Consider the following 27,073-nt stretch of genomic DNA (forward strand, 5'->3'; position numbering starts at 1 on the left):
GATGTGCGGCCAGTTGGTAATAAAGAGAGGCAAGGTAGTTAAGACTGATGGAGTGGAATTACCAGCAGGGAACATAGCAGATGTACAGACATGCTACAAGTACCTCGGCATCCCACAGGGATATGGTAATAACCATGATGATGAGGCAAGGAAAGCAGCAACATCCAAATACCATCAAAGGGTAAGGCAGGTCCCAAAGAGCCAGCTCAATGGGAAGAATAAAATCTGTGCCATCAATACATATGCCCTGCCAGTTATCAGATACCCTGCTGGCATAGTGTGCTGGCCAAAAGAAGAGATGGAAGCTGCAGATGTTAAGACACGAAAGCTCACAATGAATGGAGGTCTCCACCATAAGTCTAACACACAAAGATTGTATACCAACAGAAAGGAGAGTGGTCGAGACTTGATAAGCATCCAAGCCACCATCACTGATGAAACAAGGAGTATCCAGGAATACATCAGGAAAATGGCACCAAAAGAGGAGATTCTGGGAGAAAGCCGAAGGCAGCAACAACAACAGATCTGAAAGCAATAACAGGAGCATGAAGCACCATGGCAAGACAAGCCGCTGAATGGGATGTACCATCGACAGATAATGCGGTGGCTGACATGGAGAAATCCTACCAATGGCTGGAGAAAGCAGGACTCTGAGACAGCACAGAGGCACTAATCATAGCGGCACAAGAGCAAGCACTAAGTACCAGATCCATAGAAGCCGGAAACTACCACACAAGACAAGACCCATGGGAGGCTATGCAAAGAAACCTCAGAAACCGTCCAACACATAGTGGCAGGATGCAAAATGCAAGCAGTAACAGCGTATACCGAATGCCACAAACAAGTAACGGGGGATTGTATACAGGAACATCTGCACAGCATATGGGCTAAGTCCCCCTAAGTTCAAGTGGGAGACCCCAGAAAAAGTGGTGGAGAATGAAAGGGCTAAAATCCTGTTGGACTTGAAGATCCAGATCGATAAGCAGGTGTTGGCTAATCAACCAGACATTGTGATAGTAGACAAGAATCAGAAGACAGCAATGATAATAGATGTGGCAGTGCCAAGTGACAGCAACATCACAAATATATATATATATATATATATAAATATATATATATACAGTATATATATATATATATATATATATAAAAATATATATATATATATATATATATATATATATATACAGTTAGGTCCATATATATTTGGACAGAGACAACATTTTTCTGATTTTGGTTATAGACATTACCACAATAAATTTTAAACAAAGCATTTCAGATGCAGTTGAAGTACAGACTTTCAGCTTTTATTTGAGGGTATCCACATTAAAATTGGATGAAGGGTTTAGGAGTTTCAGCTCCTTAACATGTGCCACCCTGTTTTTAAAGGGACCAAAAGTAATTGGACATATTCTACAATTTTTTAAAAAATGTTCATTTCTAGCACTTGGTTGAAAATCCTTTGTTGGCAATGACTGCCTGAAGTCTTGAACTCATGGACATCACCAGACGCTGTGTTTACTCCTTTTTCATGCTCTGCCAGGCCTTCACTGCAGTGGTTTTCAGTTGCTGTATGTTTGTGGGTCTTAGTGTCTGAAGTTTAGTCTTTAACAAGTGAAATGCATGCTCAATTGGGTTGAGATCAGGTGACTGACTTGGCCATTCAAGAATATTCCACTTCTTTGCTTTAATAAACTTCTGGGTTGCTTTGGCCTTATGTTTTGGGTCATTGTCCATCTGTAGTATGAAACGACGACCAATCAGTTTTGCTGCATTTGGCTGGATCTGAGCACACAGTATGGCTCTGAATACCTCAGAATTCATTGGGCTGCTTCTGTCTTGTGTCACATCATCAATAAACACTAGTGACCCAGTGCCACTGGCAGCCATGCATGCCCAAGCCATCACACTGCCTCCGCCGTGTTTTACAGATGATGTGGTATGCTTTGGATTATGAGCTGTACCATGCCTTCTCCATACTTTTCTCTTTCCATCATTCTGGTAGAGGTTGATCTTGGTTTCATCTGTCCAAAGAATGTTCTTCCAGAACTGTGCTGGCTTTTTTAGATGTTTTTAGCAAAGTCCAATCTAGCCTTTTTATTCTTGATGCTTATGAGTGGTTTGCACGTGCAGTGAACCCTCTGTATTTATTTTCATGCAGTCTTCTCTTTATGGTAGATTTGGATATTGATACGCCTACCTCCTGGAGAGTGTTGTTCACTTGGTTGGCTGTTGTGAAGGGGTTTCTCTTCACCATGGAGATTATTCTGCGATCATCCACCACTGTCGTCTTCCGTGGGCGCCCAGGTCTTTCTGCATTGATGAGTTCACCAGTGCTTTCTTTCTTTCTCAGGATGTACCAAACTGTAGATTTTGCCACACCTAATATTGTAGCAATTTCTTGGATGTTTTTTTTTCTGTTTTCGCAGCTTAAGGATGGCTTGATTCACCTGCATGGAGAGCTCCTTTGACCGCATGTTTACTTCACAGCAAAACCTTCCAAATGCAAGCACCACACCTCAAATCAACTCCAGGCCTTTTATCTGCTTAATTGAGAATGACATACCGAAGGGATTGCCCACACCTGTCCATGAAATAGCCTTGGAGTCAATTGTCCAATTACTTTTGGTCCCTTTAAAAACAGGGTGGCACATGTTAAGGAGCTGAAACTCCCAAACCCTTCATCCAGTTTTAATGTGGATACCCTCAAATGAAAGCTGAAAGTCTGAACTTCAACTGCATCTGAATTGTTTTTTTTTAATTCATTGTGGTAATGTTTATAACCAAAATTAGAAAAATGTTGTCTATGTCCAAATATATATGGACCTAACTGTATATATACAGTGGGGCAAAAAAGTATTTAGTCAGTCAGCAATAGTGCAAGTTCCACCACTTAAAAAGATGAAAGGCGTCTGTAATTTACATCATAGGTAGACCTCAACTATGGGAGACAAACTGAGAAAAAAAATCCAGAAAATCACATTGTCTGTTTTTTTAACAATTTATTTGCATATTATGGTGGAAAATAAGTATTTGGTCAGAAACAAACAATCAAGATTTCTGGCTCTCACAGACCTGTAACTTCTTCTTTAAGAGTCTCCTCTTTCCTCCACTCATTACCTGTAGTAATGGCACCTGTTTAAACTTGTTATCAGTATAAAAAGACACCTGTGCACACCCTCAAACAGTCTGACTCCAAACTCCACTATGGTGAAGACCAAAGAGCTGTCAATGGACACCAGAAACAAAATTGTAGCCCGGCACCAGGCTGGGAAGCCTGAATCTGCAATAGCCAACCAGCTTGGAGTGAAAAAATCAACAGTGGGAGCAATAATTAGAAAATGGAAGACATACAAGACCACTGATAATCTCCCTCGATCTGGGGCTCCACGCAAAATCCCACCCCGTGGGGTCAGAATGATCACAAGAACGGTGAGCAAAAATCCCAGAACCACGCGGGGGGACCCTGTGAATGAACTGCAGAGAACTGGGACCAATGTAACAAGGCCTACCATAAGTAACACACTACGCCACCATGGACTTAGATCCTGCAGTGCCAGACGTGTCCCACTGCTTAAGCCAGTACATGTCCGGGCCCGTCTGAAGTTTGCTAGAGAGCATTTGGATGATCCAGAGGAGTTTTGGGAGAATGTCCTATGGTCTGATGAAACCAAACTGGAACTGTTTGGTAGAAACACAACTTGTCGTGTTTGGAGGAAAAAGAATACTGAGTTGCATCCATCAAACACCATACCTACTGTAAAGCATGGTGGTGGAAACATCATGCTTTGGGGCTGTTTCTCTGCAAAGGGGCCAGGACGAATGATCCGGGTACATGAAAGAATGAATGGGGCCATGTATCGTGAGATTTTGAGTGCAAACCTCCTTCCATCAGCAAGGGCATTGAAGATGAAACGTGGCTGGGTCTTTCAACATGACAATGATCCAAAGCACACCGCCAGGGCAACGAAGGAGTGGCTTCGTAAGAAGCATTTCAAGGTCCTGGAGTGGCCTAGCCAGTCTCCAGATCTCAACCCTATAGAAAACCTTTGGAGGGAGTTGAAAGTCCGTGTTGCCAAGCGAAAAGCCAAAAACATCACTGCTCTAGAGGAGATCTGCATGGAGGAATGGGCCAACATACCAACAACAGTGGGTGGCAACCTTGTGAAGACTTACAGAAAACGTTTGACCTCTGTCATTGCCAACAAAGGATATATTACAAAGTATTGAGATGAAATTTTGTTTCTGACCAAATACTTATTTTCCACCATAATATGCAAATAAATTGTTAAAAAAACAGACAATGTGATTTTCTGGATTTTTTTTTCTCAGTTTGTCTCCCATAGTTGAGGTCTACCTGTGATGTAATTTACAGACGCCTCTCATCTTTTTAAGTGGTGGAACTTGCACTATTGCTGACTGACTAAATACTTTTTTGCCCCACTGTATGTATATATATACATACATAATGTGATAGATGAAGTTCCTCCATGTCAGCCACAGCCTACTTCTTCTGCAGCACCACAGAGCAACTTACTGTTATGAGCATGGAGTAGGCGTGAGACCCTGATTACAGTGATGTATCGCTTATTAAACCGTAATTTTTGCTAATACTGTATTACTTAATTTCCTGTATTTGAATAATTAACTCCTTGTAAAATTAACTACTTCATCTCTGTTTTAAAAGAATAAATAGTTTACTTGGTTATGTTGCATGCACACCACTCAATATATGAAGGCAATACAAAGGAAACATGAGTTCTTGTTAGAATCCTGGGGAAATATTACTCAGGGTGACCATTAGCTATTGTAGCATAGTTCGATCGTTCAGTCCTGGGCTACCAACGATCTCGTCTGGCTACCTTTCTGTAATGCTGCATCAATCTGTTACCTACAATTTAGCTCTCAGTTTAATCAATTTTAAAAAATAATTAATAAAAGGTTACCAATTCTGTATGAAGAGAACACGCTCATAAATATTCTGAGGGATGGAGTGAGTGTAGTGGCGAGGAGGGTCCAGACTATTGGGGATATAATTGCCCCTAACTCAGTTTTGCCCAAATCTAAGTCAAATACATGGCTTGAATGTAAGGGTTTTTTCAAATGCGGCACTGCAGCCTGTAGCACATGTGCACACTCGCATTTGGGTAGTACCTTCCAAAATTCAGAGAAAACTAAGAACTATAATATAAATAGTTTCATCAACTGTCACACCAAAAATGTGGTATACAAAAGAGATTGCGTGGTATGCCAAGTCTCTTACGTAGGGTGCACATCAAGAAAACTAAAAACACGTGTTACCGAACATCTGAGGGATGTTAACAATTGTAATATAGCAAATAGAAATATCACAATGGTATCAAGACACTTTGGTATGAAACACAATGGTGATACCACAACCTTAAGAATACATGGCATTGAGAGAATTTACCCTCAAAGCCGCGGGGGTGACGTTAAAAGATGCCTGCTCACTAGAGAGACATTTTGGATTTACAATCTCAATACCCGTTTCCCCGCGGGTCTAAACAAAAGAAACAAAATATTGTATCATTATTGTTAATATTTTATTGTTTATCTTTTTCTTTATTTCTTTTTACGCTTTGTGTGTTGTTTTATAATTGTATTGTGATATATGTGATTTCAGGACCTTCCCGGTTAATCATGTGACAAATGGAGTGTTTGTGATAGGTCTATGAGTGCTATATGTGTAGCACTCATTTGTGAAATCACATAGGCATGAGTAAGATCTATAGTGATCGAAATGCGTTGCCATAATCTATGCAATCACCTGTTTTGTCTACAACCTGTAAGAATTATTCTGTTATGACTACGTTGAATTAATAAAGAAATTCTCCATTTTACTGGAGCTGGAGTATCCAAGTTTTTCGTAATTGCTACAGTTCTGATGAACATGGCATAGAATGTGAGAACAGCTGTTCAGACTCACCCATCTGTGGTTCCGTACAGTCAGTTGAACGGTTGGATAGTTGGGACACGGGAGGAAGCAAGGGTAATTTGGGTGCCTACTCTGTGGACTGTACTGGGTGTGATGTTGAGGTGGAAGAAAAGTAGGAAATGCCACTTGAAGCTGCACTTGCCATCCACTTGAGTGCATGCTCTTTCTAGGCATCATTAATAAGGTGTAACGCTGTGCTTCTGCTAAACAAAAGTAGTGGTGTAGCCTGTCCAGTAACATAAGTTGTCAATTGTCTTTGCAAAGGTTGTGATATTGCTTCAGTGGTGCTTTCGCAAACATTACCATCTACCACACGTACACCTTGAACACTAAGCCTAATTCCCTTCCACCACAACCTCGCTTTTTTAGTGATGCAGGAGCACAGTATTATCAACAAAAAATAGATTTTAAACCTCTGCAAACAACTGAATTTCAGAGACAGTAAATTCCAAATTGAAATATGCCGTGCTGTATCGTGTTAGTCACAGAAAAAAACTATTTTATTGTCTGGTCCTTTACTGTATGATGTTAAGAACAGAAGAATTTTTGTGGCCTCTAGATCAGGCCTCTATAACACTCTAGATGCTACAAACTATTTTAAAGTCAGGTTACTTACTGTATGACGTTAAAAACAGAATAGTTTTTTGTGTTGTCTGGATTGTCATGGACGTAGTTTGTTGAACAACTGTGTCACGGGCCATGGAGAGCCTGGAGGGGTGGGACTGAGTGAACACCTGACTGTTCACTAGAGCCTCTGATGGTGAGGTTAGACTTGGCTCCCGATGGATGCCAGGTGCAACTCCCAGATAGACCAACTGATGTGCAGCAGCTGGACCCAGAGGACAGACTGGAGGGAGTGGCTGGCAGGATTTGTATTGCAATGCAGCAGACAGAGTACACATCAGAGTGCAGCAGACAGAGTTCGCACCTGATTGCAGCGGACTGGGTTTGTATCAGAGTGCAGCAGGCAGGATCTGCATTAGAGTGCAGCAGGCAGGATCTGCAGTAGAGTGCAGCAGGGACTGGTATGCAACCTTAAGGTACCGTCACACTAAGCGACGCTGCAGCGATACCGACAACGATCCGGATCGCTGCAGCGTCGCTGTTTGGTCGCTGGAGAGCTGTCACACAGACAGCTCTCCAGCGACCAACGATCCCGAGGTCCCCGGTAACCAGGGTAAACATCGGGTAACTAAGCGCAGGGCCGCGCTTAGTAACCCGATGTTTACCCTGGTTACCATCCTAAAAAGTAAAAAAACAAACGCTACATACTTACCTACCGCTGTCTGTCCTCGGCGCTCTGCTTCTCTGGTCTGGCTGTGAGCGCCAGGCAGCCGGAAAGCAGAGCGGTGACGTCACCGCTCTGCTTTCCGGCCGATGTGCTCACAGCCAGACCAGAGAAGAAGAGCGCCGGGGACAGACAGCGGTAGGTAAGTATGTAGCGGTTGTTTTTTTTACTTTAACGATGGTAACCAGGGTAAACATCGGGTTACTAAGCGCGGCCCTGCGCTTAGTTACCCGATGTTTACCCTGGTTACCAGCGAAGACATCGCTGAATCGGTGTCACACACGCCGATTCAGCGATGTCTACGGGGAGTCCAGCGACCAAATAAAGTTCTGGACTTTCTTCCCCGACCAGCGACAGCACAGCAGGGGCCTAATCGCTGCTGCCTGTCACACTGGACGATATCGCTAGCGAGGACGCTGCAACGTCACGGATCGCTAGCGATATCGTCTAGTGTGACGGTACCTTTACACAACTTAGACTGCGAAACAGGAAGGTTGCTCAGGCACCTCCCGAGTCGGGAGGAAGCAATATATACAGCTCTAGCAAAAATTAAGAGACCACTGCAAAATGTTCAGTTTGTCTGATTTTTTCTCTTTATAGGTATATTTTTTTAGTAACATGTAAATTGTTCTTTTATTCTATAAACTTCTGACATGTCTCCAAATTTCCAAGCAATAATTTTTGTATTTTTTTCTGACAAAGAAAAATGATCAATTTTTTTAAACCCCTTCATGACCCAGCCTATTTTGACCTTAAAGACCTTGCCGTTTTTGCAATTCTGACCAGTGTCCCTTTATGAGGTAATAACTCAGGAACGCTTCAACGGATCCTAGCGGTTCTGAGATTGTTTTTTCGTGACATATTGGGCTTCATGTTAGTGGTAAATTTAGGTCAATAAATTCTGCGTTTATTTGTGATAAAACGGAAATTTGGCGAAAATTTTAAAAATTTTGCAATTTTCACAATTTGAATTTTTATTCTGTTAAACCAGAGAGTTATGTGACACAATATAGTTAATAAATAACATTTCCCACATGTATACTTTACATCAGCACTATTTTGGAAACAAAATTTTTTTTTGCTAGGAAGTTATAAGGGTTAAAATTTGACCAGCGATTTCTCATTTTTACAACGAAATTTACAAAACCATTTTTTTTAGGGACCACCTCACTTTTGAAGTCAGTTTGAGGGGTCTATATGGCTGAAAATACCCAAAAGTGACACCATTCTAAAAAATGCACCCCTCAAGGTACTCAAAACCACATTCAAGAAGTTTATTAACCCTTCAAGTACTTCACAGCAGCAGAAGCAACATGGTAGGAAAAAATGAACATTTAACTTTTTAGTCACAAAAATTATCTTTTAGCAACAATTTTTTTTAATTTTCCCAATGGTAAAAAGAGAAACTGAACCACGAAAGTTGTTGTCCAATTTGTTCTGAGTACGCTGATACCTCATATGTGGGGGTAAACCACTGTTTGGGCGCACGGCAGGGCTTGGAAGGGAAGGAGCACCATTTGACTTTTTGAATGAAAAATTGGCTCCACTCTTTAGCGGACACCATGTCACGTTTGGAGAGCCCCCGTGTGCCTAAAAATTGGAGCTCCCCCACAAGTGACCCCATTTTGGAAACTAGACACCTCAAGGAACTTATCTAGATGCATAGTGAGCACTTTGAACCCCCAGGTGCTTCACAAATTGATCTGTAAAAATGAAAAAGTATTTTTTTTTCACAAAAAAATTGTTTTAGCCTCAATTTTTTCATTTTTACATGGGCAACAGGATAAAATGGATCCTAAAATTTGTTGGGCAATTTCTCCTGAGTACACCGATACCTCACATGTGGGGGTAAACCACTGTTTGGGCACATGGTAAGGCTCGGAAGGGAAGGAGCACTATTTGACTTTTTGAATGAAAAATTATCTCCATCGTTAGCGGACACCATGTCGCGTTTAGAGAGCCCCTGTGTGCCTAAACATTGGAGCTCCCCCACAAGTAACCCCATTTTAGAAACTAGACCCCCAAAGGATTTTATCTAGATGCCTAGTGAGTACTTTAAACCCTCAGGTGCTTCACAAATTGATCTGTAAAAATGAAAAAGTACTTTTTTTTCACAAAAAAGTTTTTTCGCCTCAATTTTTTCATTTTCACATGGGCAATAGGATAAAATGGATCCTAAACTTTGTTGGGCAATTTCTCCCGAGTACGCCGATACCTCATATGTGGGGGTAAACCACTGTTTGGGCACACGGCAGGGCTCGGAAGGGAAGGCGCGCCATTTGACTTTTTGAATGGAAAATTAGCTCCAATTGTTAGCGGACACCATGTCGCGTTTGGAGAGCCCCTGTGTGCCTAAACATTAGAGCTCCCCCACAAATGACCCCATTTTGGAAACTAGACCCCCCAAGGAACTTATCTAGATGCATATTGAGCACTTTAATCCCCCAGGTGCTTCACAGAAGTTTATAACGCAGAGCCATGAAAATAAAAAATAATTTTTCTTTCCTCAAAAATGATTTTTTTAGCCTGGAATTTCTTATTTTGCCAAGGGTAATAGGAGAAATTGGACCCCAAATGTTGTTGTCCAGTTTGTCCTGAGTACGCTGATACCCCATATGTGGGGGTAAACCACTGTTTGGGCGCACGGCAGGGCTCGGAAGGGAAGGCACGCCATTTGGCTTTTTAAATGGAAAATTAGCTCCAATCATTAGCGGACACCATGTCACGTTTGGAAAGCCCCTGTGTGCCTAAACATTGGAGATCCCCCACAAATGACCCAATTTTGGAAACTAGACCCCCAAAGGAACTAATCTAGATATGTGGTGAGGACTTTGAACCCCCAAGTGCTTCACAGAAGTTTATAACGCAGAGCCATGAAAATTACAAAAAAAAATTATTTTCTCAAAAATGATCTTTTAGCCTGCAATTTTTTATTTTCCCAAGGGTAACAGGAGAAATTTGACCCCAAATGTTGTTGTCCAGTTTCTCTTGAGTACGCTGATACCCCATATGTGGGGGTAAACCACTGTTTGGGCACATGCCGGGGCTCGGAAGTGAAGTAGTGACGTTTTGAAATCCAGACTTTGATGGAATGCTCTGCGGGCGTCACGTTGCGTTTGCAGAGCCCCTGATGTGGCTAAGCAGTAGAAACCCCCCACAAGTGATCCCATTTTGGAAACTAGACCCCCTAAGGAACTAATCTAGTTGTGTGGTGAGGACTTTGAACCCCCAAGTGCTTCACAGAAGTTTATAACGCAGAGCCATGAAAATAAGAAAAAAAATTTATTTTCTCAAAAATGATCTTTTAGCCTGCAATTTTTTATTTTCCCAAGGGTAACAGGAGAAATTTGACCCCAAAAGTTGTTGTCCAGTTTCTCCTGAGTACGCTGATTCCCCATATGTGGGGGTAAACCACTGTTTGGGAACATGCCGGGGCTCGGAAGTGAAATAGTGATGTTTTGAAATCCAGACTTTGATGGAATGCTCTGCGGGCGTCACGTTGCGTTTGCAGAGCCCCTGATGTGGCTAAACAGTAGAAACCCCCCACAAGTGATCCCATTTTGGAAACTAGACCCCCTAAGGAACTAATCTAGATGTGTGGTGAGAACTTTGAACCCCCAAGTGCTTCACAGAAGTTTATAACGCAGAGCCATGAAAATAAGAAAAAAAATTTATTTTCTCAAAAATAATTATTTAGCCCAGAATTTTTTATTTTCCCAAGGGTTACAGGAGAAATTGGACCCCAAAAGTTGTTGTCCAGTTTCTCCTGAGTACGCTGATACCCCATGTGTGGGGGTAAACCACTGTTTGGGCACACGTCAGGGCTCAGAAGGGAAGTAGTGACTTTTGAAATGCAGACTTTGATGGAATGGTCTGCGGGCGTCACGTTGCGTTTGCAGAGCCCCTGGTGTGCCTAAACAGTAGAAACCCCCCACAAGTGATCCCATTTTGGAAACTAGACCCCCTAAGGAACTAATCTAGATGTGTGGTGAGAACTTTGAACCCCCAAGTGCTTCACAGAAGTTTATAACGCAGAGCCATGAAAATAAGAAAAAAAATTTATTTTCTCAAAAATAATTATTTAGCCCAGAATTTTTTATTTTCCCAAGGGTTACAGGAGAAATTGGACCCCAAAAGTTGTTGTCCAGTTTCTCCTGAGTACGCTGATACCCCATGTGTGGGGGTAAACCACTGTTTGGGCACACGTCAGGGCTCAGAAGGGAAGTAGTGACTTTTGAAATGCAGACTTTGATGGAATGGTCTGCGGGCGTCACGTTGCGTTTGCAGAGCCCCTGGTGTGCCTAAACAGTAGAAACCCCCCACAAGTGACCCCATTTTAGAAACTAGACCCCCCAAGGAACTTATCTAGATATGTGGTGAGCACTTTGAACCCCCAAGTGCTTCACAGACGTTTACAAAGCAGAGCCGTGAAAATAAAAAATCATTTTTCTTTCCTCAAAAATGATGTTTTAGCAAGCATTTTTTAATTTTCACAAGGGTAACAGGAGAAATTGGACCCCAGTAATTGTTGCGCAGTTTGTCCTGAGTACACTGATACCCCATATGAGGGGGTAAACCACTGTTTGGGCGCACGTCGGGGCTCGGAAGTGAGGGAGCACCATTTGACTTTTGAATACAAGATTGGCTGGAATCAATGGTGGCGCCATGTTGCGTTTGGAGACCCCTGATGTTCCTAAACAGTGGAAACCCCTCATTTCTACCTCCAACACTAACCCCAACACACCCCTAACCCTAATCCCAACTGTAGCCATAGCCCTAATCACAACCCTAACCACAACCCTAATTCCAACTCTAACCCTAAGGCTATGTGCCCACGTTGCGGATTCGTGTCAGATTTTTCAGCATCATTTTTGAAAAATTTACCGCGGATTTCCAGCGTTTTTTGTGCGGATTTCACCTGCGGATTCCTATTGAGGAACAGGTGTAAAACACTGCGGAATCCGCACAAAGAATTGACATGCTGCAGAAAATACAACGCAGCTTTCCGCACGGTATTTTCCGCACCATGGGCACAGCGGATTTAGTTTTCCATAGCTTTACATGGTACTGTAAACCTGATGGAACACTGCAGCGAATCCGCAGCGGCCAATCCGCTGCGGATCCGCAGCCAAATCCGCACCGTGTGCACATAGCCTAATTCTAAAGGTATGTGCACACTGCGGACAACGCTGCAGATCCGCAGCAGTTTCCCATGAGTTTACAGTTTAATGTAAACCTATGGGAAACAAAAATCGCTGTACACATGCTGCAGAAAAACTGCACAGAAACGCAGCGGTTTACATTCTGCAGCATGTCACTTGTTTCTGCGGATTCCGCAGCGGTTTTACAACTGCTCCAATAGAAAATCGCAGTTGTAAAACCGCAGTGAAATGCGCAGAAAAACCGCGGTAAATCCGCCATAAATCCGCAGCTGTTTAGCACTGCGGATTTATCAAATCCGCAGCGGAAAAATCCGCAGAGGAACAGAATACGTGTGCACATACCGAAACCCTAGCCCTAACCCTAACCCTAGCCCTAGCCCTAACCCTAACCCTAGCCCTAACCCTAACCCTAACCCTATTCTAACCTTAGTGGAAAAAAAAAATTCTTTATTTTTTTATTGTCCCTACCTATGGGGGTGACAAAGGGGGGGTCATTTATTTTTTTTTTTATTTTGATCACTGTGATAGATTATATCTCAGTGATCAAAATGCACTTTGGAACGAATCTGCCGGCCGGCAGATTCGGCGGGCGCACTGCGCATGCGCCCGCCAGTTTGGAAGATGGCGGCGCCCAGGGAGAAGACGGACGGACCCCGGCAGGATCGGTAAGTATGATGGGGTGGGGGGGAGCACGGGGGGGGATCGGAGCATGGGGGGTGGATCGGAGCGCGGGAGGGGTGGAACAGAGCACGGGGGGGTGGAACGGAGCACCGGGGGGGTGGAACGGAGCACGGGGGGTGGAACGGAGCATGGGGGGGTGGATCGGAGTGCAGGGGGGGTGATTGGAGCACGGGGAGGGTGATTGGAGCACGGGGGGGAGCGGACAAGAGCACGGGGGGAGCGGAGTACAGGACGGAGGGGAGCCGGACCAGTGTACCGGACAAATCGGAGGGCTGGGGGGGGCGATCGGTGGGGTGGGGTGGAGGCACATTAGTGTTTCCAGCCATGGCCGATGATATTGCAGCATCGGCCATGGCTGGATTGTAATATTTCACCAGTTTTAATAGGTGAAATATTACAAATCGCTCTGATTGGCAGTTTCACTTTCAACAGCCAATCAGAGCGATCGTAGCCACGGGGGGGGGGTGAAGCCACCCCCCCCTGGGCTAAACTACCACTACCCCTGTCCCTGCAGATCGGGTGAAATGGGAGTTAACCCTTTCACCCGATCTTGCAGGGACGCGATCTTTCCATGACGCCACATAGGCGTCACAGGTCGGATTGGCACCGACTTTCATGACGCCTACGTGGCGTCAAAGGTCGGGAAGGGGTTAAAGAAAGGGCTTTCAGACCTCAAATAATGCAAAGAAAACACATTCTTAATCATTTAGAAACAACAATACTAATTTTTTAACTCAGGAAGAGTTCAGAAATCAATATTTTGTCGAATAATCATGATTTTTAATCACAGCTTTCATGTGTCTTGGCATCCTTTCCACCAGTTTTTCACACTGCTTCTGGCACAACAATTTAAGCAGTTCTTTTTTGTTTGATGGCTTGTGACTATCCATCATCCTCTTGATTACATTCCAGAGGTTTTCAATGGGGTTCAAGTCTGGAGATTGGGCTGCCCATGACAGGGTTTTGATGTGGTGGTCTCTTAATTTTTGCCAGAGCTGTACAGAATGTTCCAGAGCAATTGGCTGGGGAGGAAATAGCAAGTGCTCGCGCTGACCCTTTAAGAGGATGTGAGTGTACGTGCGTGTGCCCTAAGGACATAGCTAGAGAATTGGCTGGATGCATGCAGAGCATGGGGAATGGAAGAACTGACCGCAGCAAGAGTGTGTGAATAGATACGCTGTGGACCCTGCCTGTTACAGCAGGACTCTGGCATGGTGCTAACATGGATCAGGCCTCTACAACTTAATTTCAACCCAACCAAAGTACAACTTTTTGCAACTAAACAATTATAATTTTTTTAAATTGTGCCTTAGGTCTGCAGACAGGTTCATATCACCAGCTGTTTCACTTTCACATTTAGCAACAAAAAATGATAATTTTTTATGGCTCTATTATGGCTTTCTTTGTGGAGCTTGGTAATGTCCAAAAAAGAAAGAAAAATGCTGGAAGGTAAATTTACCAGCCACACTGGACAGTAGCTAACTACACTATTTGACTGATATACAACCACCTAGCTGACTAACTAAAATCTTGCTGCTCACAGTGCCAGAATCAGGAGCAGCCTCTCTGCGCTGTTATAGTGTCAAAATGGCGCTAAAATAAGATATCCACTTTTTATATGGAGAGGCACATGTGATTTCAGCAGCCAATGACAAAAGCCATTGTATCAGGATATTGTGGGTGTTTCCTGCGCCCTGATTGGCTAGCCGCAATGTGCACACATAAAGTTAGGAAAAAAATTTACTGCTGTGCTGTGCTTACAAGAAGGCCGCGCCTCTGAGCTTTGTAAACCCCCTCCCCTCATCAAACACGTGCCAAACGCTCATGATACACCACCATTGTTGTTGCTAAAGTGCTAAAAATATTTTGACGGCAACGCAAATAGTTTCCTGCACGTTTACCGAATGTTACCGATTTTTTCCGATTTTACTAAATTTTGCTTGCCTTTCCAATCACGAATCCAACTGTGTCATATACGTGCCAAATTTATGTTTTTCGTTCGTTTTCTGAACAAATTCGCTCATCACTAGGCATGACTGAGAAGGAAGGAGCGCTATTTAGCCTTTGGAGCCTTAGAATAATTTGCGTGTGACGTTTGTGGAGCCCCTAAGGTGCAGGCAGCAAAAGAAAAACCAAATTGACACTATTGTAGAAATTGCATCTCTCAATGAATTCATCTACGGCTACAGTGACTCTTTTGCAGCATCCACACCAGGGTTTTTTCTGAAGAATTACAACTATGCCAGTTTAGTGCCCATACATTATGCGTATATATTGTGTAGTGCCCCCATATGTTGTAGCTTCCCCATACATTGTGCTTTGCTTGTGCTTCTGGAGATACGGACCCCGTAATTTGTTAAGTGTGCTATCCCCACTGTAATAATACTAAACACGTGCATGCTTTCTGCGGTTTAGGCACATTGAGGCTCAGAAAGAGGGGGAATTTGATTTTGCAGAGCAGATTTCTCTGGATTTTATTTGAAGTGGGAGCCATGTCGCTTTTCCAGAGTCTTTGTTTTACCCATAATGTGGGAACCCCCTATAGTTCCAGTGACAGATGATGGACCTGAGTGGGGGCTGGTTTTGTGTGGGATAAATTAGAGTTTTATTGGTAACATTTTGAAGTACATAACATATAAGTACCAGTGTTGTCTGTGGAGATTGGAGCATTGGGTGGAATGAGGAGGGGTGAGTATTGTATGTCTGTGTGTGTGTGTATACATAAATATATGTATATATATATATATATATATATATATATATACAGTATTTTTTTAAATCAGCGACTGGTGGCCATAACAGAGCATGGAGGACCATGGCGGGTTCATTATATTGTATGGGGAATGAGGAATATGTGGAAAAAGTCAGCAGTATTTTTGTGGTGTATATGGTTTATCAATTGGACTAGTAAATCAGGTATGGAAAATGTATGTGTGTTTTTTTTTACATTTTAAAAAATAACACCATCCTGTGGATTTGTCAAAATGGATCTGATAAAAAAGCTAGATAGGTTCTCATCTCAAAAGCAAGCACTTGATGTTTACAGTTGTATCATTGGACTATTACAATTATAAGTGTGCAAAAAAGAAATTTAAAACATTTTCAAAATGCACACACTTTACGTGGCAGAGACTTGCATTTACCGGTAACTTTCTGGAATGTGGAGATTTTTCTTTTGTCTCTCTTAAAAAACATGTAAAAATTTATATCAGTTATGGATTGTCTGTCTGAGAAGCCAGGGGACACACTTTCTATGACAGGCGGATTTGTATGAGTTTTTGTATCCTAAATAAAGATCTATTATTATTTAACAAAAAAAAAAGAATTGTGCTGTAATTTCTTGTCCAACCTCTTCATTTACATGCTCCATTGAAGAATAATGTTTACACACACAGATAGATAGATGATATAATAGATAGCTAATAGCCAGATCTATAGATAGATAGATGATAGATAATACAGTAGATAATAGATAGATAGATAGATAATACCAAGCCCGATGTTTAGTAATAAACATAATAAAATGGTACATAATGAGTTAAATAGAGACACACACACACACACACAAAATCTCCGATAGGCCGGGGTCACACTTGCGAGAAACTTGCACGAGTCTCTCTCATCAATACCCGTCACTGCCACTGGCACTCGGACCAGAGCATTGAGCTGCATAGAAATACATGCAGCTGCACACTCCTGGTCCGAGTGCCAGTGGCAGTGCCGGGTATTGAGATGCGAGACTCGTGTGAGTTTCTCGCAATTGTGACCCCAGCCTTAAACGCAATATCTGTTTAATAAAAAAAAAATGAAAAAAAGAATGGCTTCCACGCAATTTTCTGTGCCAGAGAGAAAAGCCAGCGACTGGGGTCCGATGTTTATAGCCTAGGAAGGGTTTAATACTCATGGATCTTCCCAGGCTATGAATATCAACCCACAGCTGTATGCCTAGCTTTTACTGGCTATTAAAATAGGGAAGGCCCCCAAAAAATGATGTGGGGCCTCCCTATAATTAATAGCAGAAAAGGCTATGCAGACAGCTGGGGGCTGATATTCATAGCCTAGGACGGGGCCATGGATATTGGCCTTCCCCAGCTACAAACACCAGCTCCCAGCCACCGCACCAATTTTGGCACTTAGTCTCTCTCTTCCCACTGCCTTGTAGGGATGGCATATAGGGTTATTGGGGGTTAATGTCACCTTTGTATTGTAAGGTGACATCAAGCCGGCTTAGTAATGGAGAAGTGTCAATAAGACACCTATCCATTACTAATCATATATATGTTAAAGGGTTGAATAAACACACAGCCAGAATAAAGTATTTTAATGAAATAAAACAATACACATTTTTCCCATCATTGTTCTGCCAATCCATGTGACACCCTCGATCTCTTATATATATAAAAAAAAAATAATAAACCAACACAAATACCCCCTGGTCTGATGTAGTCCATTTAATAACAACTGCCCCATGACAATCTCCCCTATAAAGCTGTCACATCAGGAGATGTGACTGCTCTATAGGCCTCCAGTGACACACTGAAAGGAGACAATGGCTCCTGCAGTGTTATCACTGAGGGTTCAATGAGTTCATGTTCTCACTTTACAGCACCGTTGCGAGATAATTTTCCCACACAATGGTGCTGCAAGTGACAGAATGAACACATGGCGGCAAAGGGATACAGTGCGGAGGATTACCTGCCGTCATTGTATCACCGGAGCCCCTGGAGAGCAGTCACATCTGTCGATGTGACAGCTCTCCATGGGAGATCTTCATGGGACACTCATTATTAAATGGATCACAACAGACCAGGGTGTATACTGTTGGTTTATTTATTTATTTTTTTACAGGTGATCGAGGGAGTTGGGGATTAGCTCTATGGTGAGTATATACTGTATGTACTGTATGTATACTTGTCTATGTGCTTTTTTTACACAGTAGCCAGATGATGGGACTACTGCTGTCCCATCATTGGCTAGCTGTCACTGTGGCAGGCATAACTGGATGAGACTAGTAGTTCCATCAGACGATGCCTGCCTACACAACCCCACACACACACACAGATAAACACACAGACTCCCACACGCACACAGACACACACAAACATCCACACACAGACACGCACATCTTCTCTGCACACAGTCTCTGCCCACACACAGTCTCCACCCACACATTCTTCCTCCTCCCGATCTGCAGCGTTTCTCGCACCCAACTCCACAGCAAAACCACAGATCTTTTTAAATCTGCTGTTTTGCTGTGGATTTGACAGAATCAATGGAAGTCAATGAGTGCAGAAACACTGCAGATCCGCAAAAAGAACTGACATGCTGCGGAAAATAAAATGCTGCAAATTCGAGCATTTTTTCCACAGCATGTGCACACCAATTGTAGACTTTCCATTGACTAACATTGCTTGGGCACTACACTGCAGATTTGATGCAACGCTGCGGAAATGCATCAAAATCCGCAACGTGTGCACATAGCCTAACACTGACATTTTCTAAATTCTTCAGTGATGTAGTAGTACACCACACTCTGATTTAAGCCATTTTATATCTCTATGTGTAATGAGGAGATGTGTGTTCTTATCCTGTGGCCATAAAACCCTAAAATGGCTGTTGCTGCCACATCTTTTACAGAGCCTGTGATAGTCCACCTTCATTGGCGGTGCTCAAACTTGTGATGTGATAGCTGCAAGGCATTATAGGCAGGCCTACGTGGCTGTGCCCAGCATCATGTGAGCCTACTCTCTCTTCAGCAATCTGTGAAATGGCGCAAGGCATTTTCTTTTTGCAATCCGTGCAAATCAAGTTGCAAATTGTTCAAATTCGTCAGGACCTGCGAATTTCAGGAATTTCAATTCAAAGTTCATTCAAATTGTATAAATTTGATCATCTCTAGTGTTCTGTGCCTGTCAAGATACCCTTATATGTGTATTTGAATTGTTTAATATTACTAAATCACATTATTAAAGAAGTGTTATTTTTTTAAAGGCTCCCATCAGGGTGAATACCAAAGGAAACTTTACAGGGAACTGCTAAAAAATTACAATCGACTAGAAAGACCCGTAGTGAATGACTCCCAGCCCTTACTTGTAGAGCTACAGCTTTCTCTTCTACAAATAATAGATGTGGTAAGTCAATTTCACTTTTGCAAAATTGAAATCTTAAAACCATGTTGTTATTCTTCCTCCTGTGAAAGACACTTTCATTTTGTTATTTTTATAGTCTTATGCCTTTGGGGATTTTTTGCACACAGATGGAATAACAAAAAGGTAGAAAAAGAAATGAAAGTTTTTGTGTATATGACATTATCAATAAAATGACAAATCTTTTTAAACTGAATTTGGAAATGTGATGTATATTTCTACATTTAGATTTGAATAATTATTTTGTATGAAATAATAATGCATTTTTAAAACTAGCAATAGAATGATCTCAAGTTCTCAACCTAAAATGAAAATCATAAAATTGTTGAACAGCTTGTGCTCTTTCTTTTTTTTTTGGTGGACTACAAGGTGTAGTAAAATACTAGCCTTTAAAGTATTCGCAGATTCCCATTTCAAACTGCTAGTTTTGGATGATGGTTTGCAAATGTTTATTACAAAAAATTTAACGCAGCACTCTTTTTCTTTGGTTTAACCCCTTCACCCCCGGAATTTTTTCAGTTTTTATTTTTTTTTATTTTTCTGTCAATATGGCCATGTGAGAACTTGTTTTTTGCGGGATGAGTTGTACTTTTGAACGACACCATTGGTTTTGCCATGTCGTGTACTAGAAAACAGGAAAAAAATTCCAAGTGCTGTGAAATTGCAACAAAGTGCAATCCCACACTTGTTTACTAGGTTCACTAAATGCTAAAATTGACCTGCCATTATGATTCTCCGGGTCATTTCGAGTTCATAGACACCAAATATGTCTAGGTTCTTTTTTATCTAAGTGGTTAAAAAAAATTCCAAACTTTGTTAAAAAAATTGACCATTTTCTGATACCCGTAGCGTCTACATTTTTTTATGATTTCGGGTTAGGTGAGGGCTTATTTTTTGTGTGCCGAGCTGACGTTTTTAATGATACCATTTTGGTGCAGATACGATCTTGCATTTTAACGCAACGTCGCGGCGACCAAAAAAAATGTAATTTTGGCGTTTTTACTTTTTTCTTGCTATGACATTTAGCAATCAGGCTAATCCATTTTTCATTGATAGATAGGGCAATTCTAAATGCATGGGGTGATGTTATGGCAGCCAGATGGTATAACTTCCCACAGGTGAAGTAGGTCCCCAAGGCTCCCGTGTGTAGATGAAGATGGTGTAATAAGAAACAGAAGACACAAGGTTGCAGTCTCTTTACCTCTTTACTGAAGCAATTCAGGCAGCCACAGTCCAGGGTACTGGATCACCGGATCACAGGTGCTGGTTGTGGTCCAGCAGGCTTGGAACAAGTTGGGATTTCCCCCTTACCAGGTGGGGTTAGAAGCCTTCCATTTAGCGCTGTGGTGTAGTTCCCTGCTGCCTATAGCTGTCCAACAAGGTCCTCAAGAGTTTTCTGTCCTTTGTGTAAGTTTGACACTGACCTGTATGACAGGTGGCTTGAGCCCTTTCACAGGGTCTCTATCACGACCCGGGACCTATACGCCACTGTGTCTTCAGGTGTTAGGGCGTGCAAGTGACCTGGACTTCAGTTATCCTGCCAGTTTCTGCTGTGAGTCTTGGAGCCCCTTACAACCTCGGTGTTCCGGCCACCGGTGTCTGCGCTCTTTCAAGAGGTAGCTAAATTGCAGCTATTCTCCTCTGGTCTTAAGTTCACCTTTGCCTCTTTTCCCTTTTAGTCTCTTTAACAGTTGCTCTGTTCTGTCTTTCCTTCCCAGGAGCTTCAGAATCACTCATCTGCTCGGCTCCAGCTTTCCTTCCTCTCACGTCGCTCTCCAGTCACCAACTTCTAACTCTTTCTAACTGCCTAGCAACAGCCTGGCAACTGACTCCTTCTCCTGACCAGAGAGAACAGCTCACACAAAGTCGGGTGCAGAGCTCCCCTTCTGGCCTGAAGTCAGATTGGTGTTGTATGTGCTGACTACCTGTTAAATGGATCCTTCCCTGCTTCCAAGCATGACATCACTCTCCCCGTGAGGAAAGCAATGCCACTGTAACAACCGGTTACCTGGGGTGTTACAGTAATGCTCGTTGCTCGCCCGAGTATCACTATACTCGCGGAACTCAGCAAGCACCGAGCATTTCCGGGATTGAACCCAAGTTCCCTCCCTGCATGTTTGGCGCTCTTTAGAGAGCCAATCAACATGCAGGGATTGTGTCCCACGCACTGTAATGCCGCAGCCATCTTTGTTGTGGTATTACAGTGATTGCATGGCCGCACAGCATCATCAGGTCTATAAAAGACCTGGCGCCTCCCTGCTCCTCACATTCAGCTCCAGATTCAGACAGTGTAGAGAGAGCTGATGCTGAGATAGGGTCAGATATGGGGATTTATTAATCAGTGTGGGTCTATAGTCACAGAATCCACAAATTTAACTAAACCAACAGTCCTTCTAAGGACTAATTACAGAATATCTAGATTGCAGTGCTAGGTAGGCAGGGGAATGTATGTGGCTCTATCATATCAGTGCAAGGCATGCAGGCACTGTATGTGGGTATATAGATATCATTGTACACATCAAGAGGGTCCATTCCATTACTGCCTGCTGCTGCCTATTACATGTGTACCTAACCCAAGGTATCGGTGGCTAGGAAGATTTTTTTTGGGCATCTTAATCCTAATTATTTTATTCCAAAGCAATCCGGAGCCCCCTTTTTTTTGTTTGATCACATATTGAACAGTGTGGTACCTCTGTCAGAAGCCTGATCTATCTGTGGGCTACACATTTGGGCATTTCAGGCCTCCATTCCACTGTATTTGCTGTCTGTTATCCTCGTTCTATACAGTATTTTGGAGTAAAAAATACAAAAATACAGTCCACATATTGGACATTGTGGTTTCTCTGTCAGACGCCAGATCTATCTGTAGGCTACAAATTTGGGAATTTTAGGCCTCCATTCCACTGTATTTGCTGTTTGTCACCCTCATCTATACAGTATTTTGGGTTAAAAAATAGGGTGAGAAATATGCGGTCCAGACTCACGGCTACTCAGACTTGACCGTGTGGAAGATGTGGTGGTGGTGGTGGCAAAGTGACTGGAAGTATTATCCGCTATCCAACCAACACCCTTTTGATACTGCTTTGGGTTCAATCGTGGTGTGCTGCGGTTCCCTAGTAATTGGGACAGGAAGGTTGAGCGAGAAGGTGTGGGTGTTTGTTGTGTCCCAACAATAATTAGCATCATCATTCCTCTGCTCACAATGAAAGAGGATGCATTGCAGGTGGAGCACGAGGACATGGAGCAAGGAACTATACAGGGTGATTACACACAGACCAGCTTCATGTCGTCCCAATGTGGATTGGTAGACAATGAGGAAGAAGAGGAGGAGGAAGAACAGGAGTTACTTTCATGCGCTGTAGACGGTACTACACGTACAACTATCATACCGTCTATTCAGCGTGGATGGCCTGAGGACAGGGAGGAGGAGGAGGATAGCATGGTCAGTCATCCTGATGATGGGGACACCTAAGTCTTGCCTGTTAGCATTCTGGCACGCATGGCTGACTTTCAATCTCTTCTTCCAGAGGCATACAGGTGTATTAAAATGTTGCAGTACCAGAGGGCCCTTGTTGCGGAATTGATAAAAAAATTCCCATCTGAGAACGCTGGTGGCAAACATTATAGTTCATTGGACAACGAAGGAGTACAGGCGAAAGAGACACAACTTCAATCCAGCAAACGCAGGGGAAGATGCTGACAGGCTGACTCTTTTAAAAATGAACAAAGGCTGGATTGGGCCAGACTTCTGTACACCACCAAATTACAGCAAAACATAACCTCCAATACAGTGTCTTTTTTTGGGAGGTGTATTCCCATGCACCTCTTCGCACCCACACATGGGTATACGCTTCCCGATTTTGGCTATTTGGTGCTATCCTCCTCCTTCTCCTCATCCTCATCCTCCACCACCACAAGAACACCAGGGTGAACGACGTGTTCCATGATGCAACAGTCACTCAATTTTTTGGCAAGAGTGTTTATGATGCCCGTAAAAAAAATTATTTAAAAAAAATGTGTACCCCCCAGGGGAAAATGTTTGTCAGCCCATACACTTAGCACAAGTATAGGAGACCCACTCCTTTATAATGGGAACATTTTTTTTATGAGACCCTCCTCCACATCTCTTTCAAGGGGCATTGGAGTGGCTCCTAATTTTTTGCATGCCTTGCACTCAATGCATAGGCAAACACTATGGGAGAACCACTTTCTTATAATGGGAATATTTTTTCAGGAAGCCCTACTGTACGTCTCGTGAAAGGGATATTGTGGGGCATCCTAATTTTTGGCACCCCAGCCACTCACTGCATAAGCAATAATAGTATAGGAGACCCACTGATTATTAATGACCCTTTAAGAATATTAATGCCGCCTGATGCCACTATAAAAATAGGCTTTGTGACTTTAAGAGTCCCTCTTTCATAAATAAAACAAGATGTGTCTCCTTATGTGTCACACACCACATGGCCAGCTAAGGTTGTTAAATGTTACAATGACATTTCCCAGTGAATGCATTTGTATTGGTTGAAAGCAATGCTAAAGTTGAAAAACGAATCAAAAATGCTATGTGTGAACATAGCCCAAGTGGTGGAGGAACATTTTTGTTTTGGGTTAATTATGTTGCCTTATATAAAAGTCATTAGCCTGGAAAGGATGTTCCTTAGCATATTTTCCAGGAAAATCCATTTTGGTTTCGCTTTTGTATGTTTTTGGGTGCGCCTGTAAAAATGGCGTAAGACTCTGAAAACATTGCTTACAGCTATGACCTAGGAGTCAGAAATGCTGTTCCCATGTCATTTGAGCAGTGTTTCCATAATTTTCTGATGTTGTTAGACCTTAAAAGGACCCCCGGGGGATCGCAGTATAAATGCTCGGGTTTCCCATAGACTTACATTGGGCTCGTTGTTCTGGTCAAGTACCCGAGTATTACAAATTGAGCAATGAGCATCCGAGCATTTTAGTGCTCTCTCATCACTACTGATGTTATGTCTTCAATGCAGCTTCTTCTCTTATGCTCTACTCTGCCAACAGGACATCTTTGCTGATGTCACGCTGTTTGGCAGCTGCTGTCTAAGTTAGGAGAGCAAGCTGTCAATCAGCACAAAGCTTCATTGACAAAGCAGACTAGAAGAGAAAGAGCTGCTCTCTTGACTTGAGGTCAATGTAAGCAAGAGACTCACTGCCTGAGCTGGCAGATATTGTTATCCAGCAGAACAGGCAGGTAGTTAGTAACTACCTGCTGATGAATCCTTAACCCCATACGAAATAAATAATGAAGGATACAGGATACATTTAAACATGTTTTTTTACAATGTTGAGGTCACTTTTGTTGTATAAAGCTTGCTATAAGCTCCTTAAAGTGAATCTGTTAATAGCGTTCTGACCCTGTGCGGTGCCAGTCATCACTCCTAAGTAATGAACCATACAGGTCTCTATATGCATATATCCAGACACAATGTGCTATTTCTCCCTGAGGAAGCCGCCTGGTTTGTGGCGATATGCGTGGGATCCTATCTCGCACCTGTTTCCCTCCCCCCCTCTGCTCATGCAGGCTCCATCTCCAATATCTGGACTCCTGGTTAGTGTTGAACGACTTTTACTTTTTTCAGATCGAGTCGGGTTTCGCAAAACCCGACTTTGTCAAAAGTCGGGTCGGGTGAAATCGGCCGATTATTGCAAAAATTCAGGGGCTGACTGAAACACGAAACCCAATGCAAGTCAATGGGGAATCAAAGTCGGCAGTGAGTGGAGGACAGGAAAACACCTACAGTGCCCATTTTAATGCCAAAAACATCAATTCTTATTACTTAAGCTTGTCAATCTTAATTTACTTGGGGTGCATTAAAAGAGGTTTGGATACACATGATGAGAGCATTATACTGCCTCTGTACAAATCCCTAGTTAGACCGCACATGGAGTACTGTGTCCAGTTTTGGTCACCGGTGCTCAGGAAGGATATAATGGAACTAGAGAGAGTACAAAGGAGGGCAACAAAATTAATAAAGGGGATGGGAGAACTACAATACCCAGATAGATTAGCGAAATTAGGATTATTTAGTCTAGAAAAAAGACGACTGAGGGGCGATCTAATAACCATGTATAAGTATATAAGGGGACAATACAAATATCTCGCTGAGGATCTGTTTATACCAAGGAAGGTGACGGGCACAAGGGGGCATTCTTTGCGTCTGGAGGAGAGAAGGTTTTTCCACCAACATAGAAGAGGATTCTTTACTGTTAGGGCAGTGAGAATCTGGAATTGCTTGCCTGAGGAGGTGGTGATGGCGAACTCAGTCGAGGGGTTCAAGAGAGGCCTGGATGTCTTCCTGGAGCAGAATAATATTGTATCATACAATTAGGTTCTGTGGAAGGACGTAGATCTGGGGATTTGTTATGATGGAATATAGGCTGAACTGGATGGACAAATGTCTTTTTTCGGCCTTACTAACTATGTTACTATGTTACTATGTTACTTCATAATAATAGTTAGGCATTGAAAACTGGGGGTCATTTGGCTAAAGTTGTGGGGGGGGGTAGGGCTGGCTCAAGATTTTCGTGGGCCCAGGAAAAGTGGAATACGTCACGGCGGTGGAGCAGGGAGAGGTAAGTATTTCAACTTTGCAAGTGCTGTGATCCTGAGCAAGCAGGGGGGGCCCACTCGTTGGCACTGGCACAGGGCCCCTTATAGTACGGCAGTGTGTTTGATGGCGGGTGGCACCTCCCACTGGCAGAGACACTTTTGCGTACTATGAGGGGCCCTGTGCCAGTGACGTCGCCAATGAGTATGCCCCCACCTGATGAAGGAACCTGCACTTTCATCTGCACCTTCCTCTTTGTCCCTGTGTAAGGTGGTATAGTATGCGGGAAGGGGAACCTGACTTTCAGCAGGGTCAGATTCTGGCTGTGTAGAGTGCAAGGGGAATGTAGTGGCCTGGGTCAATGTGCCAGCAGTCTAGCAGTGGCTGGGCAATGGGCAGGATGAGGAGGAAACACAGATATAGGCCCAAATAATAAAGTAGGCTAAATGCAGTTCAAAATTGGTAACAGAACTAAACAGGCAGCATTGATTTGTTCAGTGGAGGAAAGCTGTAATGAGTGTCAGACACAGTTAGTAGGCCCAAATAATAAAGTAGGCTAAATGCAGTTCAAAATTGGTAACAGAACTAAACAGGCGGCATTGCTTTGTTCAGTGGAGAAAAACTGTAATGAGTGGCAGACACAGTTAGTAGGCCCAAATAATAAAGTAGGCTAAATGCAGTTCAAAATTGGTAACAGGACTAAACAGGCGGCATTGCTTTGTTCAGTGGAGGAAAACTGTAATGAGTGGCAGACACAGTTATTAGGCCCAAATAATAAAGTGGGCTAAATATCTGCCAAAAAATTGTTCATAGATAAACAGGCGACATTGCTTTGCTCAGTGTTGGAAAATTGTAATGAGTAGCAGACTAAGTTAGTAGGTCCAAATAATAAAGTGGGCTAAATGTCTGCCAAAAAATTGTTCATAAATAGGTAGCATAGCTAGGTACAGGGGTGGGCTCCTCTGCTGAGTAGCAGACAGTGGTAGTAGGCCCAAAGTATTAACTGGTCTAAATGGAGGCCAGGGCCCCTGTATAATTTAACTATCATCTATCGTTTCAACAAATTTGTATTGGCAGTGCCATTGAAGGATTTAACAGCACAGACTACACAGTGGTGGAGCAGGGAGAGGTAAGTATCGCAAGTGGTAGAGCACTTTACGAGCTGGGGGGAACACTCTCTCGTGGGTGGCGGTACTGGCACAGGGACCCTCATATTACGACGGTGTGTCTGACGTTGGTTGTGCACCACCACCGTCAGAGAC

General features: G+C 43.0%; 1 protein-coding gene across 1 annotated transcript in view; it reads left to right on the plus strand.

The window, feature by feature from the left end:
* Window positions 1-27,073, plus strand: part of LOC138658195 (neuronal acetylcholine receptor subunit alpha-7-like) — a 343,558-nt gene that overhangs the window by 35,137 nt on the left and 281,348 nt on the right. The window contains exon 2 of the mRNA XM_069745709.1: window positions 19,079-19,218. Within this exon, the coding sequence (XP_069601810.1) occupies window positions 19,079-19,218 (140 nt within the window). The remainder of the gene's footprint in view (window positions 1-19,078; window positions 19,219-27,073) is intronic.

Source organism: Ranitomeya imitator, chromosome 1 (assembly GCF_032444005.1).
Source record: "Ranitomeya imitator isolate aRanImi1 chromosome 1, aRanImi1.pri, whole genome shotgun sequence".
NCBI lineage: Eukaryota > Metazoa > Chordata > Amphibia > Anura > Dendrobatidae > Ranitomeya > Ranitomeya imitator.